This window comes from Hydra vulgaris, chromosome 08, assembly GCF_038396675.1.
Source record: "Hydra vulgaris chromosome 08, alternate assembly HydraT2T_AEP".
Taxonomy (NCBI): domain Eukaryota; kingdom Metazoa; phylum Cnidaria; class Hydrozoa; order Anthoathecata; family Hydridae; genus Hydra; species Hydra vulgaris.
In genome coordinates, this window is record NC_088927.1 from 36,395,273 (window position 1) to 36,418,511 (window position 23,239).

At 28.4% G+C, this 23,239-nt stretch overlaps 1 protein-coding gene across 1 annotated transcript in view; it reads left to right on the forward strand.

The window, feature by feature from the left end:
* The window catches only part of LOC105849752 (uncharacterized), a 37,225-nt gene extending 24,347 nt beyond the window's left edge, over window positions 1–12,878 (forward strand). Inside the window, exons 3-5 of the mRNA XM_065803601.1 lie at window positions 2,212–2,387; window positions 9,808–11,666; window positions 11,968–12,878. Coding sequence (XP_065659673.1) covers window positions 2,212–2,387; window positions 9,808–11,666; window positions 11,968–12,617 — 2,685 coding nt within the window. The 3' untranslated portion in view covers window positions 12,618–12,878. The remainder of the gene's footprint in view (window positions 1–2,211; window positions 2,388–9,807; window positions 11,667–11,967) is intronic.
* The last annotated feature ends 10,361 nt before the right edge of the window (window positions 12,879–23,239 follow it).

The following is a 23,239-nucleotide window of genomic DNA, read 5'->3' on the forward strand; positions in this document are numbered from 1 at the left end:
AGAGAAAGAGAGGAAAAATAGAGCTTTTTATATATATATATATATATATATATATATATATATATATATATATATATATATATATATATATGTATGTATATATATTATGTATATATGTATTTAATTTATATATATGTTATGTATATATATATTATAATATATGATATTATGTATATATATATATATTATGTATATATGTATATGTATGTATATATATATATATATATATATATATATATATATATATATATATATATATATATATATATATATATATATATATATACACTGGCGAGCAAAAAAAAGTGAACAGCGACTGCTTACGCATAAAATGAAAGAGCTCTGGACAGAAACTCATACAAGCTTGTTTATTTTTGTTCGTACTATCAAAGAAATTACGTTTATCTTTCAAAGAAAACATGAATAAACTTCTATTCGTATTATCGCTATATTATTATGTTATTATATTTTGATGTTACTGGATTCTTATGAAAAAAAAATATTCATTTAGAATACATAGTTTATCATTAAATAAATATTTTCTTCATATATTACTCTAAAAACATTATCATTTTTCTTTCACAGAGGACCTCATTTAACAATGGAACAAAAAGGAATCATTGTTGGAATGAGTGCGTCCCGTAAATCGATACGCCAAATTATTCAAATTATGAAAGCTCAAGGTGTAAACATTAGTGTTGGTGGAGTTTACAAGATACTTTCACGTCAGAAAAAAAATAAAACAACAGCTAGAAAAAAAGGTTCTGTCAGACCAAGAAAAATGACGGAAAGAGATTGTCACAAGTTAAAATTGAATGTTTTAAAAAATCGAAAAACCACTATGACGCATATCGCAGAAACTTTTACGTGTTCTGATGATAAAAAGGTTAGCCGATGGACAATTTCGAGGCGTCTTAAAGATCAGGGGTTCAAAATACACCCATGTAAAAAAGCACCTCTTCTTACAGCACGCAATAAAGAGGCAAGGTTAGCTTGGATAAAATATAATAAAAACACAGACTGGACAAAAATATTATGGTCAGATGAATCACGATTTTGTTTGCATTCAGATCGTCTACAGATGTGCATTAGACGTAAGAACGAACAATTAAATCCAGATTTTATTCACCAAACGGTAAAGGGTAATCTTGGAATTATGGTTTGGGGTTGTTTTTCTGCCAAAGGTGTGGGCAGATTGCATAGAGTCGAAGATGGATTACGAATAAATTCCAAAGAATACATTAGTATTCTACAAAAATCTTTGCTGCCCACACTGGAAGAATTAGAAGAGGATGAAATTAAATTTCAACATGACAATGCTCCTTGCCATACGTCTAAACAAGTTAAAAAATGGCTCAAGGATAACAATATCTTCCTTTTTGAAAATCGGTCTGCCCAAAGTTCAGACCTTAATCCCATTGAAAATTTGTGGGACTATATGGATAAAGAGGTCCATAAAAATAATATTTCATCTTTGGGCAGCCATAAAACAAGTTTAAGTTACGATACCTGATCAAACGATAGCAAATTTAATTGAGTCGATGCCGCGTCGATTAAATGAAGTGATGAAAAATGGTGGTGGCCACACAAAATATTAATTTTTTTTTTTCAAAATGAGCCGTATATATGTGTATGTATATGTATTTAACATAAGCGATATGTTATATTTTATGTATTATATTTTTAATTGATTAATAATACATAATTTACTGAAAAATTGTACTGTTCACTTTTTTTTGCTCGCCAGTGTATATATATATATATATATATATATATATATATATATATATATATATATATATATATATATATATATATATATATATATATATATATATATATATATATACCTTGTTGGCACGGGACTTAAAAAAGATGTTTTATAAACGTCTTTTGAACGTCTTTTTTAACACTTTTTTTAAATCCCGTTCCCAATGGGTATATATATATATATATATATATATATATATATATATATATATATATATATATATATATATGTATATATATATATATATATGTATATATATGTATATATATATATATATGTATATATATGTATATATATATATATGTATATATATATATATGTATATATATATATATATATATATATATATATATATATATATATATATATATATATATATATATATATATATATACATATATATGTTAATATTATAAACATTATTCAGTACTTATTTTAAGGCTGTGTGCGTTGTCCTTCAAAGCGCTAATTTAATTGTTTTGCAAGAGGCATCAAATCTTGATTTTTCTTGTCTACCGTGCAACACTGTATTGAAAGATGAATATGATTGGCCAGGAAATGAAGGCAACGAAGATTTTAAAGTCCTTATTAAAACCAAACACTCCAGATCGTTTAGGTATTGACTATACTTTATGGTTGTTAAAAATTCAAAAAAAAATTTTATTTTATATCATTTTTTTTTTGGAGGGGGCGGGCTCAAAATCACAACTTATTCCATGACTAACAGTTTTGCAAAAACTAAGGATTTTCAAAACGTTCGTCATCTTGTTCCGTCGTCTTCTATATAAAAACATTTTAAAAATCAGTTTATATAGAAATTATTTCTATTATAACTTTTGCTTTGCTATATATCATGTGTTTCCAATTTTTATAGTAAATCAAAGGAACCTTTGTCTATAATAAAACACAGCAACAAACAAAAAAAACACAAAAAACATAGGGTAGACCGGGGGAAGATGTAGAGCGGGGTAAGATGACGTCTTAAACTTTCAGTTTCTCACTAGGTAGCAGCATTAATCGGACTTTACTAGCTCTCCTATAAGCTACTCGTTAAAAATTGTATAGAGACGCAGAAATCGCCTTTTCGTATTTGTTGTAAAGCTTTGATCGTTTATCACTGCCACGTTATAATTTTTTTGCATTTGTAAATAAGCTCTGCAACAGATATAGGTAAGCAATTTTGTTACTCTTTAACATTTATAAGTAAAATAGTTTAATGACTACCTATTAACAAAAAAAGATCAATTAATCGTCCTCTTTCATGGCAAGGAAAACGAATATTTGTATTTATATAAATGTTTTATTTATTAGATTTTAAGTTTTATTTGTTAAGTTTATTAAAACTTAGCCATAATTGTTTGATAATGATATGTTGTATATACATTTACATTTTAGATATGGTTAGACTCTATGAAAAGAAAAACCTATGAGGTAAACGGAGCAAAAAGCTATGGCCTCTGCCCAAGAAAATTTCAAAGAAGGACGTATGAGCTCCTTGGGTACTGCAAATGAGTTTAACGTACCTGAAGCTACACTGCGTCACCGCTTGAAAATAAATGGAAATGCGAGGATAAATTTTGAACAGATTTTAAGAAAAATAATAATTTGAACCTAGTAATTAGTTAACCTTACCTCTTAGTTTAAATGCTATTAAATCTGTATTTCAATATATAAAATCTGAGTCCTAAAATTTATTCCACTAGAATGCTAATTTTTGTTTTAGAAAATGCCGTTCATTGAGGAAGATTTAGAGAAGTTTTTAATGATGCACAGCAGGAAGATTTAAAATTCTACATAACAGCAATGGGAAACATATTTTTTGTAACAAAGAAATAGTGTAGAAGACTAATTTTTGAATTTGCTAAAGAATATGATACTTTGTATCCGTTCAACAATGATAAAAAGATGGCAGGATTGGACGGCTAATTTTACAAAGAAAGATAAATTTAGTGTACGCAAAACAGAAGCAACATCAATTGCAACGGTATTCTATAAACCAAGAGTAGGCAAGTTTTTCAACATTTTAAGGAAGCAAGGGGAATAATATAAACTTCCTGTTTTTTCAATCCACATTGCAGATAAATCAGGTTTATCAGCTGTGCTTAATAAGCTACCCATGATTCTCAGTCCTACAGGATCTAGAAGAGTTTCTAAAATTGTTTAAGCAGAGAGAGAAAGAAATGCAACTATAATTTGTTATATTGACACTACTAGCTTTTACCTGCCACCTCTTCTGATTTTTGCCAGAAAACGAATTTTTCTTGAACTTATAGAAAGCGGCCCACGAAGAACTGTAAGCCACTATAGTGACAACGGCTGGTCCAACGAGGGAACCTTTTTTTTATCTTTTTTGAAACACTTTGTCTACACGTGAAACTAAGCAAAGAAGCTCCTGCTCTATTGATTACTGGCATTCTTTAAACTCACAAACTTTCAGCTCTGGGTTCCATTAATGTTAATGAAATTATTAAACAATTATTGAATCAATATCTCTAAACATCCAAGATGACAAATTAATTAAAAATTTACCTCTTTTACTATTTTAAAATCCCTAAAAATTGAATTCAAATTCAATTTTTAGTTTTTAAAATGGTTCAAATTATGCACTAAAACCCCAACTGTTTAATAATTTAATTTTAAGTTTACAACTAGCTTATTTTCAGATAATGTTAGACTTGTTCTAATCCAACATTGTAATATTAACTAACTCTTAAATACGTTTTTTTTTTTGCAGTGCTATGTATTTTTTAAGGGGTCACTAGCTTAAAAACAGGAAATCTAGCTTTTAATACAATAACGATGTATATTTTGAATAATAGGATTAAGAAAAAAAAAAAAGAAAAGTATATATTTAATACAATAACAGTATATTTTTTGAATGGCATAAAAAATAAAATTTATTTTTATTTTTGAATAAGTAAATGGTTATATATTTAATATCTAACATGATCGTGTAAAATTAATTTTAATATCCTTGAAAACAAATTAAAAAGCAAAAAAAGTTGACATCTTGCCCCGGTCTCCCTGACAAACAGACAGACAAAAAAATAAATGTAAATCAGGCAAACACGTCTTTTTTTATCAATGTGACAAGCCATTTTTTTGCATACAGATTTAAGAATGGAATGAGATTGAGAACACTCCTTTAAAGATTTTACAAGACATTCTTCTACACAAGAGCATTGCAGTTTGCAACAATAAAACAGTTCTTTTTCTTGGAGCTTATGTTTCTTTCTCTCCTCTAAATCACAATTTTTTTTCTGTTTTTCTCCTTTAAACTTTTGAAAGCGCATCTTGAGCCTCCATGCACATTAGTGACCCTTGCTATTTTTGTTTGATTAACCTCCTGGCTTGAGGTCGCACTTCTTGTTTTCTTCGGAGTAGAAGATTGTAGACAAACATCATCAGTTTTATCAATAAAGAGCTTGTTCAAATTTATCCTGTTGCATATTATCAACATTAAGACCATTCTTACTTTTACCAAATCTCTTAGCAGCTGCTACAATATTGGCAGCTTTTTGTGGTACCATCTAGCTCGTTATGCCTTTGCTAGCAAATATTACCTGACACAATGAAATTTCTCCTAAAAGAATAAATATTATTTTTCACTTTTTAAAAATATAAAACTATAAAAGCCACAACTTTAGTTGTGAAAAGTTGTTGGCTCACCTGATAATGAAACAAATGGGTTTAGTTGGCTCACCTGATAATAAAACAAATGGGTTTAGTTGGCTCACCTGATAATGAAACAAATGGGTTTATGGTTATGCTCTCTCTGTTTTTGCGAATCATTTTTTTATATGTCTTTCTTTTGCCAGCGTAAACTAACCTAGTGGTAGCACCATCTACACCGTAGTTAACAAACTGTGGTGTTTCAAAACGATTGAAAACTAATTCTGTTGAAATATCACCAATCCATACACCATTTTTTGTTTTTTTTTATAGTTCTTCATTATATTACAAGCAATCAGTTCGTCAGCTAAAGCATCTGGGATAAAAAAAAATTGTAAAATTAATAATAAAATCAAGATCCCAATGGTAAAAAATCTGTTCGCACTTGGCTGCAGTACAGCAATAAAAAAGATTCTTTATTTTGTTTTTGCTGTTTGTTATTTTTAACAACAAAAACCAACAATTTCTTAGAAATTTCTAAAGGGTTTTGTGACTGGAAAAAACTAAACCCAAGAATTCCTGAGCATGAAAACAACAATGAACACCAAAGATGCTATTCTGATCGGAAAACTCTTGAAAGAAACCTCAAGGAAGGAAAGACCCTGAATTCTGATCTGTAGAGAGTTATTAGTGGAGAGATGAAAAAGCGGAGAGATATTTTAAAAGTGATTGTTGATGCAATTTTTTTCTGTGCCAAGAACAATCTTGCCCTTCGGGGAAAAACAGAAGACATTGGTCAACAAAACAGTGGCATTTTTCTGAGCTTAATTGAGTTGATTAGCCATTATTATCCTTTAGTGGCTGAACACATTGCGTCCGTTAAAGCAAAAAAAACCACAACATCCTACTTTTCTCCTTGAATTCAAAATGAGCTGATTGAGTTACTTGGGCAGAAAGTCAGGAAAGAAATTTTGTCAAACATCAAAGAAGCTAAATACTACTCTGTTCTGTTTGACTGCACTCCTGGATATCATGCATATCTGGAGAGATACCTCCTACAAAGAGCAGATGACTCAGATCATCAGGTATGTCCGCATCAGTGATGAAACCTGCACAATTAAGGAAAGCTTTGTGGACTTCATTGAATCTCACCAAAAAACCGGAAAAGGTCTTGCAACAGAAATAAGTGAAAAATTGGAGAAGGATGGTCTAAGCATTTCCGATTGCCGGGGCCTAGGCTATGACAATGGAGCCAATATGTCTAGAAAATACAATGGCGTCAAAGCTCACATCCATTCTCTTAATGAGTCAGCAAGATTTGTTCCATGCGCAGCTCACACTTTAAATCTTGTTGGTGTTCATGCTGCTGAGGTTTCTCCACTCATGATTACGTTTTTTGGAAAGGTTTAAGCCACCTTTAATTTTTTTTCAAGCTTCACGTCAAGATGGGAAAAACTGATGAAAACGTTGACCATCTCATTAAAGGGAAATAGTGACACAAGATGGTCTACCAAAAAAGAAGCAATTACACCATTGCACAGACAAATCAAAGATGTTCTTCAAGTTTTGGAATCCATTATCCACAATCCCATGACAAATGCTGTCACAGTTAGTAGTGCAAAAGAACTTCTCATTCATATTGATTTCAGTTTTTTGTGTTTGTTGGATTTCTGGTGTCAAATTCTTTCTCTAATTGACCGGGAAAACAAACTGCTTCAGTCAAAAACCATTTCAATTGACATTGCCGTAAAAAAAATGAAATGGTTGAAGGCATTCATTCAGAATTTTTGAGATGTTGGGATGGACAATATTATCAAAGATGCCACAGAAAAAGCTAACCAGAGCGGAATTGATGGTGGCTTTCCAATTAAGAGGAAGCGCAAAGTGAAGCGAATAGCACTTTATGAAGCTGAAGATGACTCTCACCTTCTCACAGCAGAAACAGAATTCGGATCTCAGTGCAACCTTGCGTTTGACAGCATTATTACACAAATAGAGTGGCGGTTTGAGGCTGATGTCTGCTGTATCCTCTGACTTTGGCTACCTCAGTGGGCATTCACTCTCTAAAAGTTCAGTGGATGAACTCAAGAAAAAAGCTGCAAATTTATCTCAAATTGACAAGGCAGATTTAGATTCTTCCGATTTCCTGTCAGAAATGGCAAGCTTTAAATATCAAGCTGCCGCAATGATGGACAACTTTGAAAAATCTAGCCCGATCGACATTTTGCAGCTCATTCATAAATATTCTTTGACCGATGCTTATCCCAACACAACAATTGCTATTCGCATCTTCCTCACCATACCAGTCACAGTTGTTACGTGTGAGAGAAGTTTCAGTAAACTTAAGCTCATAAAACACTATATGAGGTCAACAATTGGCCAAGAACGTTTGTCTAGTTTGGCTATGATTTCAATTGAAAATGAAGTGGCAAACAACATTGATTTTGATGATGTCATTAGTGAATTTGCCTCAAGAAAAGCCAGAAAAGTGGCATTGAACTAAAGTTTGTGCAACCTTAATGACAAATTTTACTTATAACTTGATGTGATAAATTTTGTAATCAATAAATCATTTTTTTCGTTTAATTTTCTTCTTTTTTTTTAAGGAGGGGGAGGGGGAAGGGAGGGGAAGAGGGGGCACAATTTTCTTTTCTTGCCCGAAGCGCAAAATTGGCTCGGTACGGCCCTGTCAGTATGTTATTATTGTTGTTATTATTATTATTATTATTATTATTATTATTATTATTATTATTATTATTATTATTATTATTAAATATTAACAACCCATCAAAACTAATTAATGCTAAATCCAAACTTTTTAAAAAATTCCAAGATATATAAATATTTATAAATACATTAAACTTTTTTTCAAGATTTCTAAGATTTTTCAAATTCCAAAGTATATATATATCTTGGAATTTGAATATTATATACATATATATATATATATATATATATATATATATATATATATATATATATATATATATATATATATATATATATATATATATATATATATATGTATATATATATATATATATATATATATTTATATATACATTAACCATATACATAGCACACACGTGTAAACACATTATACAGGGACAGGTCTAGGGTGGCGCGAGTATATTCCTTTTGAATCTTTACCTTAAATAACTAGCTTGCATTTTTATGCAAGTTATAAAAAAAGATATATGCCTCAAATTCTTCAATAAAGTTGCTATACTATTTAGTTGAAATTATTTAACTTAAGTTTACTTTTAAGGGTATCTTATTCCCAGTTCAAGGCCGTAGACAACTTTTTTTGATGTTTGAGCTAAGCAACTTTAAAAAATGAAGAAAACTCCATATTTAAGTATGTTCATAGATATGAGGAATGAGGATGCTATGCAAAAAATTGCGGTGATTGGAGACTGGGAACAACAAAACCACCCAAACGTTAGCCCTCCCCCCTCCCCCGCCCCAAATAGGAGGGCAATGAATCAAGTTTGTTATTTTTCTATTAAGTTTAAACTTTATTTATATTTATCGACAAATTTCAAATTAAGTTCAATAATCTTATTTTGATCGACTGATATGACCTTATAAAGTTTACATCTCCCTCCCCCCCCTCAATTTGAAGATGGTGTAAACTTTATAAGGTAATAAAAGAGTATTAATATGAAGTTTTCTTTATGTTACAAAGTTGCTTAGCTCAAACATTAAAAAAAGTTGTCTACGGCCTTGCAGTTACAAAAAATTCTTATATTTAAGAGAAAAAGGTTGCAACCGTTCTTGAGTATCTACAATTTTTGTTGTTTACAAAAGAGTTATATTATAGTTATATTATAAGAGTTCTAATCTGTAAAAACCGTTCTAATAATTTGAGGATACTAATGCAGTTGCACGCTTTATCGCTTAAATTTGCACACCTTAAAGATGTGGAAAAGTTGTCCACTCATATCAGAAATGTTCTGGAAAAATTTAAACGCTCTTAAATTTTAAGTTTAAACTTTAACGGGTCTCTAATATTATTAAAAAAAAAAAGGTTTTATTAAAATATGCCATATTGGGTTTTAAATAAAGCGTATATATTTAAAAGTTTGAAAAATAGTATTTTTAAAGAAGAAAAAATTATCATTTTGTTGTATTTGAGACTTAACATAAAATTTTTTTGAAACGTATTTTTTTAATACATTTAATAAAAGTCTTTGGGCAATCTTTATAATTTCCTATAGCATTTTCATATAGCAATGATTATAAATGATTATAATGATATATATATATATATATATATATATATATATATATATATATATATATATATATATATATATATATATATATATATATATATATATATATATATATATATATATATATATATATATATATATATTGTATACTATATAAAGTTTATTAATAATATTTATTTCATATAGTATTAAGAAAACAGGATCATGTGAAAGTCTTGATGATCTTAATATAAAAAGGAGTGTTGAAGGAAAAAGTGTTCAAAAGATGGAAAGGCATTCAAATGCAAATAAATCAATAGAATTTAAAAAACATTCTGTAAACAGGTATTTTAGGAAATATTTTCAGCGCACCAGAAGATATATCGACGACGCTTCTCAAATATTAAGATTTTTAAAAAACGATAATACTCATGCCAGATTAGATGAAAACATTAAAGCTATTGCACTTGATGGTCTTGATAAACAAAGTCAAGATCAGTTCATAAAATTTGTTGCTAGAGTTTTAGAAATAAAAAAGTTAGACGATAATATTGAAAATAATGAAGAACAAAAAGTAAAAAGTTTTTCTGGAGATAAAAAACAAAATTCTTTAAATAACCAACGATATCTTGAAATAAAATCAAGTAAAACAGAAGATTTAACTAGTCAAGATATTTTAAACATTATTGATGGACATTTAATAAACTTTAAAAAAGAAATCGATGGATTAAATCTAAAAATTAGCAACATTTCTACAACTCCAAAATTAACATTTCAAGACATCATGAACTCTGATGATAATCACTATAATACTAATAAAAAAGTTAATATATTTAAGTTTGGGAAAAAAGAACCAAAAAGCCATAATATTAAAAGGAGTTCAAAAAGCTATTACGAGATTTTTGACAAGAAAACAAAAGATAAGCTAATAACAAATATTCAAAAAACGCGCTCGTTAATCGCACATCTTATGAAGCAAAATAAAACAAAGAAAAACAAAGAAAAAGCTTTAAAACGTCAACTTGCAACTCCTCACATAAGTTACACAGCAAAGTATACACCTCAAGATGGTGTATTAGCTATACAGGGTCCCGATATGACTGTAATGTTACCTAAAGCTTTACAACCAGAAACAGTTGAGCCGGAAAAAGTTATAAAGTCTCCCAACATGGTTCAAGAATCCGGTGATCAAAGAGTTATTGATAGCCAAAGTTCAAATCCAGCTCCTCAACCTAAAGTAGTTCATAAGCCTAATTACGTCATTTATACTGTAAAATCTGATTTAAATTCCGGAGATCCATTTATTTTAGCCAATGTCAGATTTCCAAAAGGAAAACATTTACAACGCGCTTGTATGGCAAAAATTGCTGCAGACATAGCCAATGTTAATTCTCAGGCGGAAACAAGTTACAAAAAAATCATAGCGGGAGATTTTCATATGGATAGGTTATCAGGATCTGACGATAAAGGCGATATGTACAAAATCCTAACAAACTTACAGATTGAAGGAGAAAATTTTCACTCGCCATTAACATACGGCGAAAAAGACCCTATAACTACAGTATACGGAAGAAGATTTGATAACATTATTGCTAACTTACCTTTAAAAGGTAATTTAAAAGCGATTGGACCAGATTTTCCTTTGGAGCCAGAAGCTGTAGTAATGCCATTTATTTTACAGCGTCTCTATAACAACTACATGACATCACTTTATACATCTGATAACGATGAGTCAGATTCTATTTATGAATGTATAAAAGCATTTCAAATGGCTGGCAAAGCTGAACTTCAAAACAGTGTTTGTAAAGATATATGGACTCCTTCAAGTTACATAAGTGATCATTTGCCGTTAGAACTGCGAGTATCATTAAAAGTATCCGGTCGCTCTTCTCCGGTTGAATTGAGATTGGCAAGTTGGAATATTCAAGGTGATACTTTTAAAGAACGACTACTCGATCCAGATGTAAAGAGAGGTTTCATTCAACGTCTTAAAAAATATCATATGGCTGTATTTCATGAGTTTCCTCCTCATGACAGAATTTTAGATGACCAAGAACTTGGAGGAAGTAAGTTTGATTTTAAACAAAGTTTAAGTTATCAGAATAGAAAATAAAAGAGTATAAAAATAAATTAATAATAATAGTCATAAACTTTAAGAACATGTTGCCTTTTAAATGACAGATTTGATGCAAACGTGCTACGACAAGAAAAATTTTTCTATTATTTGCATAGTTTTAAAAATATATTTAATAGTGGTTTTTTCTTCTCTTACATAACTTCTTCAAAATTAAAAAAAATGTTTTAAATTTATAAAAAGTTTTTGTTTCTAAACTTATTTTCGATTTTGTAGTAACATATATACTTTAGGTGATGTAGTTCGCTTGAAGCAGGGAGATCTTACCACTGAGTTTGGAATATATATTAGCGAATATATCAAAGACGGAGAAACTGATATGTATATACTGCGTAAAAAATTTAAAGGAGAAGATGTTAGTGATGTTTTAATAAATCCTACAAGAGAAGAAGCTGAGAATATGGTAACAACAGTAGGTTTATTTGCGCCTAGAATTGTTATTGATACGTATAGATTACAACCTTGCTTCTACACTGTCCGAACAAGCGAAAAACATCGTTCAAATGGAATAGACTTTGAGAAAATAATTGGTGCAATAGATAAAGATGTTCAAACAAGAAAATGTGATTTTAAGTTGTTGATGGCAAGTTTAAATCTTGAGGATGAATTTGATATTGATAAAGTGGTTTATGATAAATTTAAATTTATAAATCTTAAGTGTCAGATATCCGATGGTGATTTAAAGTATAAGTATAACGTTCCTAGGTCACGTGATTTAGCAGATTATATAATTTTGCTGGAGAAAGACCCATCAGTTGAATTTAGTGAATGTAAAATTGGACTTCCGGGTGACGAGGGAAAAAGAGGAATTGATAAACTCAGTGATTTTGAGGAACTGACTACACATTACCCTTTTTCAGTTGTTTTAAGACGGCACGATTAATATTATTTCTAAAATATTTTTAAAATATTACGTTTATTAAAATGAATTTTGCAAATTTGTGGTATTTTACATATTTGCTTACAAACTTGCGATATTCAAGTTATAAACTTATTTAAATGTTTATATAATAAATAATGTTTACATAATTATCGCTAATAAATAATGTTTATCGCTAAAGCTGTGGTAACTATAAAACTTTTATAAAACTTTTTATGTAAATGTGTTTTAAGTATTTTCCTTCATTCATTCAATGTGTTCTAAGTAGTTGGTGTTTTCCTTTGTTAATAAAATGTGTTTTTTAGCGTTTGGTGTTCTCCTATGTTCTTTAAATATGTTTTAAGTATTTGATATTCTACTTTGTTCTTTACGATTGAAGGTGTTTTTTATTTGGTTACTATGAATTAGTGTTGTTTGAAATTTGAAAACAAGAAAAATAGCATTTTGTTATCATCTAATCAGATCAGATTTGTTATCATCTAATCAGATCAGATCTTAAATTATCATCACCATCACATTGAAACTAGTTCTAAGTGGTTTTATAAATTATCTTACCATCACATCAGAACTAAGTTTAATTGGCTTCATATATTTTTATCTATGATGGAGAGACAAATGTTTTAATGTTTTTACATAATTAAATGTTGAAGCGTATGAACCAATTAATTAAAAAAGTTTTAAAAAATAGTGTAAAATTCATTAAAACAATGCCATAAATTAAAGGTCAAATGTGTAATTATTTTAGCTTTAGTTATTTGTCTAAAAATTGGTTAATCAGTTATAAAATATTCATATTAATTTTTATTTGTACAAGTTACTGAAGTTGGTCTCAATAAAATTTCTAAAATTTTTTGAGGTAAAGTTGAGTTGACTTGCCTTGCCATTACAGCTAAGTTAGAAATCTTAGCTGCAAGTTAGGGACGTTTGCTTTGTCTTTTGAATCTTGAATTATATCGAGTTATATCGCAACTATGTCCTCAATCTTTGCATCACATTGTAAAGCGTTTTTTCGATATCGGTTTAAAGTACTTTGGAACTGCGATGTTTTTATTCGATTAGTTTTATTTTTAAAACATCTTACATTTTTGAAATATTGGTGTTATTGTTGCGATTATCACACCCTTAATAGAGAACTTGTTCCTTTAAAAAATATGGTATCTATAGCAACCAAATAAAAAGCACTTTGAATATATATACTACCCTCACACGCGCCAAATATAATGATATTTATCAAAAAAAAATTGTTTAGCACAAATAAAAAGTCTGCAATTACGTAAAATTGTTATTTTAAATTAACAGTATTGCTTAAGGCCGGGTTAATAAAAAAGATTTTTAGAGTTCAACTTTATTAGTTTTATGTCAGCTTTATTATTTAGTTATATGTCAGCTTTACGAGAATAAAATTCTTTGCAATTTTGCTTATTCACGTAAAGCTGCGCAACTACTCCAAAAAAGCTGAGTAAAAGCAATTGCTTTTTTTAAATTCACCTGGCCTAATTAATGAGCTTCTTAACCTAAAGGGTGGTTGACGTACCTGTTTTTTGCCAACTATCAAACAAACAAAAAAAGTAACTCAATTAATATTGTTTGTGCATAGCAGTTATTACCAAAATAAAAATTTATATTTAATTGCGTATTTGCGAAGTATTGTACGCACACATGCTTTAATCAGAAATTTTGAATTAGTTATCCCATCCCACCCCAGGTCATAGTGGCTTGGTCTGTGGTATTTTTTCGAATAAAAAAAAAGATAAAAAAAATGAGTTAAAAAACTCTCTGAATGAGTGTTGCTAAAAAAAACAACTGATGTAAAGTTTTACTGTTGTTTATGTTGAACATTTATTAAACAATATCATGACAACTCCGATTGTCAAAATCCTTAATTTTCTTTTTAATTTGTGGCACAAACATGAGCACTTATCTAGCATTAACCAAATCCGACCAATGTATCCTTTTTGCCCATTTAAACAGCAAAGTTAAATAATAATAATGAACTTGTCAAATTTGTTTACTTGCCTCATGAAGAAAGTTTTTAAAGAAATCTTAGAGAAAAAAAGACAAAACCCAATGAATTTGGATATAAATGTTAAAAATATTTCAGTGAAAGTACGTTGTACACTCATTTACTTAACATTGAAAAAAGTTTAATAACACAATGACTTTCATTATCACCCAGAATTACAGGTAAAAAATACAAAGGGCATAAAACTAATAGTTTATACTATAAGTTAAAATTCTAATTTAAATTCTTCTTGAAATACTTTCTTCATCAAATTTTGAATATCATTCTTTGTTCTCTGATGTTCCAGAATTTAAAGGACTGGTTTAAGATTTCCGATGTTACCTTCTACGTCATCGCTACGACGCTTGATAATGATTTTTTCCCCCTTAATCAAACATTAAATGAAGATTAGCTCCAGGCGGTTGCAAATTTTCATTACTTGGTTGATAAAGCAGTTATCCTTATTAACATCAGATATTTGAGTTAAAATCAGGGAAAAACAAGTTGGATTACTCAATAATCTGATAAACAGATTTAATTTGTTTTGAACAAGGATGGTAGATACGTCATCAATTTTAAAGTAGGAATGCAGATAGTTTTTGCTGTATTTTGAAATACTAAAGAAAAATTTTAATGCTGATCATCCAACTGCGTCTAATTTATTAAGAAAAGTATTGTTATAATTACAAATTTCTAATCCGTATGATAGATTTAGTATAGCCAGAGATTTGGTACACAGCCAGAGATTTGGTACACAGCCAGAGATTTGGTACACAGCCAGAGGTTTGGTACACAGCCAGAGATTTGAACAAATGCACTATAGTTAATGGTTGACAAAAACTATTTCCAGATTTTATAAAAGCTCTGGAGATTGATTGAAATTGAATAATTTTTTCGTTTACATTTGTTGATTAGACTGTAGCTATATTTTGTTCATGGCCTTGATTTTCCTATAGAAATCCGAGGTGTTTCAGTTTATTATTGAGTTTCAAGGAAGAACTGTTAATTTGTATTTTTTTTTAATTAATTTTTTATTAATTTGTTTTTTGTAACTAAACTTTTACTTACTTTTATTTATGTTTTTTTGTTTTTTATATTCTTTAATTTTTCTCATATTTTTATTTTCTATTACTTACCAACTTATTTCTTAACAACTTTAATATAGTTATAATCTCAGTTACAATCAATACTCAGTTTTATTTAGCAATTGATTATTTATTTCTAAATTTAGGTGTAGTAAAAGTACGCGAGTCCAGTTCATTTAAGTCAAAAAACGAAAGTTGTCAATATCTATAAAATAAATTTACATTTTTAAATGACCCAAAAATATGTGGTTCAGATATCAATTTTAAATTTACCTCAAGAAACAAAATATGGATATCATGTTTTATTCGATTTTAGGACCATTTTATATTTTTAAGATTGATTTTGTCAAAACGGACATTTTGTAACTTTTGAGTCACAAAATGTCTGTTTTGAAAATTAAAATTATACTTAATTTAAATTTACTTTTCGAAAATTATTTCCCAACAACTTAATATTAATGGTTCAACTTTTACTTCCTAAAGTCAAAAAACAGGTCAAGAGTAAATTTATCAACATTTTCAACAAAACAAATCCATTTATGAGGTGAGACCTTTTTTTTTTCTTTTTCTCCAAGAAGTTTCTAGATTTAGAGGACCTTTTTTTAGAAATTGGCAGATGTGCCCCTCCACTTCAAAACCCGTGTCGTCGGCTCTGCGGTATACGGTTAAAAAACTATATTAAAGTTTACAAAAAACAATTTAAAAAATTACAAAAACATTTAGCCCACTTTATTTCAAAATAAGAAGCTAATAAGTTATCTAAGCTACTCCTAAATGTAAGGAAATATACAAATAATTGCAGCAAAATACCTTAGAAGATGATCCAAGAAAAGCTAACTTTGATCTAAAAATAAATTTTATCTTTGACCTTTATCCCTTTGAGTTAAAGTTAAATAAATAAATACATACATACATACATACATACATACACACACACATACATACATACATACATACATACATACATACATACATACATACATACATACATACATACATACATACATACATACAAACACACATACATACATACATACATACATACATACATACATACATACATACATACATACATACATACATACATACATAAATACATACATACATACATACATACATACATACATACATACATACATACAACTATAAATACATACATACATACATACATACATACATACATACATACATACATACATACATACATACATACATACATACATACATACATACATACATACATACATACATACATACATACATACATACATACATACATACATACATACATACATACACACATACATACATACATCCATACAAAAATACATATATACATACATACATACATATCCTCCGGTAGAAAGTTACTAGATATAACATGTGATGTTCCCCAAGGGTTCTTTACTAAGACCACTTCTTTTTCTTATTTATGTTAATGATCTTCGTAATGCCTCAAATTTAATGACAGTAATGTTTACTGATGACACACTCCTTTTTCCGTCCTTTAATAATATCTGAAGACTTTTTCTAGACATAAAAATAGCTGATTAAAATTTTAAACTGGTTTAAGTCAAATAGACTATCAATAAAGATAAAAAAAACTAAAAGGACTCCATTTCATCCAAAATCCATATATATATTTTACCAAACGATATGCCTCAAATATATACTTATAATGTTCAAATAAAACAACCAAAAGTTATTTATTTCCAAGGTGTTTTTTTTTGATAAAAACCTCACATGGAAAAATCATACCAAAACTTTGTGCTACAAAGTTTCAAAAAGTATTAGAGTATTGTATAAAGCAAGAAATCTTCTAAATAGACATGCATTAATTCAACTTTATTACTCGCATATTCAACTTTATTATCGGCAACAGAAGCATTTAGCACGTTTAATAAACTTTAAAGGTCGTTATACTCATGCCAGATATCTTTTATTGGAAATGAATGTTCTTAATATATATCAACTAAATATTTTTTATGTTTTTTGTTTTATATACAAATGTAAACTAAACATAACATATCCTTTCAAAATTTATATGCAATAAAACCCAAAAACAAATATGTCCTTAGAAATGACAACCTTATTCATAAACATTATTCTGTTCGAGTTTCCGCGTTCCTAAACTTTATGTACAACGGCATTTATGACAACCAGAATATATCGTAATAAGTGCAAAAAAACCTTTCAGCTCTGGTAAAGTTTAACACGCACGCAAACTGTCACTGGATTTCAAAACACCGGTTATTTTCTACTCTACCCTAGTGGGCACAAGTACGTTTTTCAAACGTATAAATATATATATATATATATATATATATATATATATATATATATATATATATATACATATATATATATATATATATATATATATATATATATATATACTATATATATATATATATATATATATATATATATATATATATATATATATATATATATATATATATATATATATATATATATATATATATATATATATGTATATATATATATTATATATATATATACATATATATATATATATACATATATATATATATATATGTATATATATATATATATATATATATATATATATATATATATATATATATATATATATATATATGTATATATATATATATATATATATATATATATATATATACACACAAATAATTTTATATCTATTCTACAAAACAGAGAGCTCAATATTCTTAAAAAAACAAAGCAACGACAAATTAGTAGAAAATCACTTATCAAACATGTTTCACTTAACACTGTGATTTTTTCTATCATTAAACTTTATTGATGTCTTTAATTTAAAAACTCATTAGATACACAGCGTTGGTAAAACACAGTTTTAAATGAAAAAAGTTTGATAAATGATGCGCTCTTCTTATTGAAGACTTTTCAAACATAATAAATATTTATTGACTTTAGTACATACATAATACTAAGTATGTTTGAGCTAAAAACTAAGTTTTTTTTTAAATCAATGATTGTTATTACTTAATTCAGTAGTAACAATAATTGATTATAATAACTCGAAGAACACGTCTGTATAATAAATAGATAAATACAGAAATATTTACTTATTTTATACAGAAATATTTACCTATTTATAATACACTTTATTTTGTCAATATAAACTATACAAATAAATATAATATATATTGACAAAACTATATCTAGACTAAAGTATAATAGATATGTGTAATACATGCATAAAGTTTGTTTCAAAACTTTAGAGTCTTTGAGTTCTACATATTCAAAAAGCTTCAGATTCAAAAAACAGTATGTTTCTTTTATATTTAGTTCACATATATGCAAACTTATTGAAAAATATATAAATGTTTGTGTGAGTGTGTTTGTATATATATATATATATATATATATATATATATATATATATATATATATATATATATATATATATATATATATATATATATATATATATATATATATGTATTTTGATTATAATTAATTTTTTTATGTATGTAATATTTTTTTTAAATATGCTGAAAAAGTTAAACTCTCCATTTTCTAAATTTTGAGTGACAAAGATGCAAGTATATGTATTTTATAGTTATAGTTACAATGAAATGATCATAACCTAAAACAAAATAAGTTTAGGTTAGAAACATTTCATAAATAAATTTTTTAATGAATGTATAAAGCTATATCTAGATTGTTTCTACTCCAGCTAGCATTTGCTCTACATTATTTATACAAGTAGAACCTCTAATAGAAATAACTTTGTATATATAATATTGAGCAATAATTTTTTTTTTAGCTTAAACGGAAGACTTTATTAAGTAGTAACAACCATAAATTATAAAAAAATTAGGAATGCAACTGTACGTAAAAAAATAGAAAAATATTTATTTCATCTTATAAAGAATAGGCAAATATAAATATTGGCAACCTAAATCTTGACTAAAGAACTAAGAAGATGTAAGATGCACGCATAAAGTGATTCAAAGACTTCAAGTTCTAAACTTCAAGACTCAGGTTGTTTTTTTAAATTTAGCTCATGTATGTAAACTAGGGTGTATCGAAAAACAACTTTTTTTGAATTTGAAATTGTTATAAAGCGGAAAAGTTGCATAATGCTATAAAAAGTAATTGTGTCAAGCTTTTTTGTATATTTTTTATGTCTTCAGTTCGTGCTAGGGTTTTATTTTTCTAACAAAAACACGTGTATTGACCTTTTTTACAAAATAAAAATAAAAAATTCTATGCGTATACTAAAGTTGTATTAGAGTTTAAACATTACACAATGATCAGGTTAGAAATGGTTACAATTTTTAAGAAAATATTTTAATGTTTTCAGTTGCCGCTAGAGGGCTGAGTTTTTAAGAAAAAACACTGTTTAATGAGTTTCTGGCAAACAAGCTCTACAGTCCAATTAAAGTTATGTGGAAATTAAAGTTATGTGGAAAACGTTTTCGAAAAATGTCTAAAGCTTAGCTGTAATAAAGTTTAACTTTCTGATCCATTTGGATATATCTCAAACTGTCTTTTTGTGTTGAATAAATGCATTATTTTTTGCGATGCAAGTTTTGGGCGAATGAAACCGTCTCTATTAGCCTATCCGCAAACTTGATCTGAAGCTTCGGTTACAAGTTTGATTCATCTCTCGACTCCTTGATTATGGCATGGTAAATGCTGCACATCTGGAAGATAAACATTTGTTAACATTTCAATTAGACTTTTATCTGAAATGTGAGTGGTAATTAAAGGTTCTTATTTTTTCCAATCAATTAGATCTATATATTCTTTTGCTTCAAAATTGATTTCTGGATATAGAGAACTTTCGAATTTTGTTCTTTTTCATCGATCTTGCTTTCATTATTTGTGGTAATGCCAGTTTCCTCACATTTGGGCGAGTATCCGATATCATAGCAATGCGTAAAAAAACCATTCCTTTGTAAAGGAATGGTTTTTTTACGCATGTGGTCATGCAGTGGTCACTCACCTAGCATGGTTAAGTTTTCCAGGATTTCGGTTAGCCAAAGTGTTTGGACAATAACGTGTAGATATTGCTTTGCAAATATAAGTAAGTATTTTTGGTCAGAACTTAGAGATTGTTGTCTATTTTTGGCAATGCGACATTAACAGGAATGTAGTTGACTACTGGCATGATATCACACAATTTAATTTCTCTTCCGATTGGTCCAGACCATCCATTAGGTCCTAATGTAGGTCCATCAAGTTTTTGAATTAGATGCCTTATAGGCAGTTCATTAGCATGTATTTGACAAAAAAACTAGTGGACAGGTCTTTTTAGTTTTAACTCGAACAAAGCAATTACACCATTAAGAAATTCGGTATTGATAGCTGTTCCGTCACAGCCTATGGCAACTAATTTAGATGTATCAATGTTGTTTAAAGTTTAAAATATTTTTATACTTGTCTTGATGCTGTATTCATGCCCTGATGCAATCTTTACATGTTCTAGACTTTGAACATGGTTCTTGTACTAAAACTACGTTCTTCTTTGATAGTTTTTCGTATATTTTCCTCCTTGTTTGTAACAATAACTAATGTTGTATCTTTTCTTCCATCAAAATACAAACCTTTTAACATTTGAATATTCTCATGGTCTAAATGTTGCATTTTAAGTCCGTTTTTCTTTCGATCTTTTTGAATCTTGTTTTTATCAATTACTTTAGATAACTTAATTTCAAAAGGACTCCTTTTGAAATTATGTTCATATCTTCCAGCACTGCACATTCTATAAACGCACCTCTGCTTAGAACACCTACTCTATTGCAGGTTTGTGCTAAGGATAGCTGCAACTGTTGACTGGTGAGTTAAAGAAGCCAAATCTTTGCATGTTTGCAACGCATTATCCATTCCAACATTCATTCCAAATGAGTCTCGAACTGCACATTGCAAAATATGATTGTTGCACAAGTATTGGTCAAGGCGCTTTGACAATTTGACTGCAAGTTTCATGTTTCTTGCCTGGTCGTTCACGCAGTACATTGGCAAATCAGCAGGCAAATTTAGTTCTTCTAAGAAAGAATCCAGCTTTCCTTCAATTAAGATACCTGTGTGTCTGCCTGGGAACTGTTGGACATGGGGTGTCCAGTGTTGTAGTCTCCAATTTTCGTCAATAGCATGAAAAGTCCAAGAGATGTAGCTGTCCTGAGCTCTAGAAGTCCAAAGGTCAGATATAAATGCAGCACTTTTTAGATTTGGCTTAATCTCCGTTATTATGCTCTTCATTCCAGCTTGAACTTCTCTTGACCGAATTGAAAGCTTTCTTGAATATGTTGTTCTGTGATGAAGACTCAGTTTAGGGTTTGCAATGTCAAACAATTTCTTGAAACCTCTTCCTTCGACTGCAGAAAAGGATGCCAGATCAGTGTAAAAGTAATCCAGCATTGCAGAGTCAAACTGTTTTTGAATGGAATTGTCTTTGTCATATTTGGACTTTGTTTCAAGCATTTCGACCATGGTTCGTTGTTTCTTCTTAGGAGGAGGAAGAAGAGTGTCGTCAGTTTTTTCAGAATACTCAACGTAATCTTGGTTGTGTTTTTTTTTCGAGGTGACGATGAAGTTTGCTTGTGTTTCCATCTTTTGTTTTCAAAGACTTTTTGCACGCCTTGCATTCAGCACCGTCACTTGTTTTTTGAAAATATCTCCGGATTTGGTGACATTTTTGATCGTTGAAACGAGGCAAGAATATTTCTTTTCAATATAAACAATATGTGTCAAGTTGAATTCCACTGGTAAACTAATGAAGTTAGTTGAAAATGCACCATTTTATACAAAAAGTTTTTGTATTTAAAATCTAATTAAAATTTTTTAATTAGATTTAAAAAAAAAATCTAATTAAAAAATCTAATTAAAAATTTAATTTGTTTTTGTCAAAAACAAATTAAATTTTTAATTAGATTTATTAAAATCACGGAGTCAAAATATTAATTAATTAAAAAAACAAATTATTAAACATTTTGTAAATTATAATAATTTTAATTTGAAAAATAATATAATATTTAAGTCTCGTTCTACTTCTCGCGAGAATTTTATATTTCTCGTTTCTCACGAGAAGTCCCATTTATCACGAGAAACGAGAACGAGACGAGATCTCGCTCATAGTTAAGTGAAAGCATCAACAACATAATTAAAATTACTTTGTTTTAAATAAAAATTGTATTTTTTCATAAAAAGTCAGCCCTCTAGCGGCAACTAAAGAAATTAAAATATTTTCTTAAAAATTGCAACCATTTCTAACTTAGTCATTGTGTAATGTTTAAACTCTATTACAAATCTAGTATATGCATAGAATTAGTTATTTTTATTTTGTAAAAAAGGTCAGAAAAATGCAATGTATCACAATTTTTTGCACTATTAGAGAAGCTAGTCCTGATATTACAGTGCAAAAAGTTGCCAAATGTAAGTTCATCTGTTTTTATTTAACATTTTATGCTAAATAAAACCAGATAATTATTTTTCAAAAAATTCAATAAATGTGTATTTATTTTTAACAAGTTAATACATGAAAAACTTCTTCAACAATTTTTTTT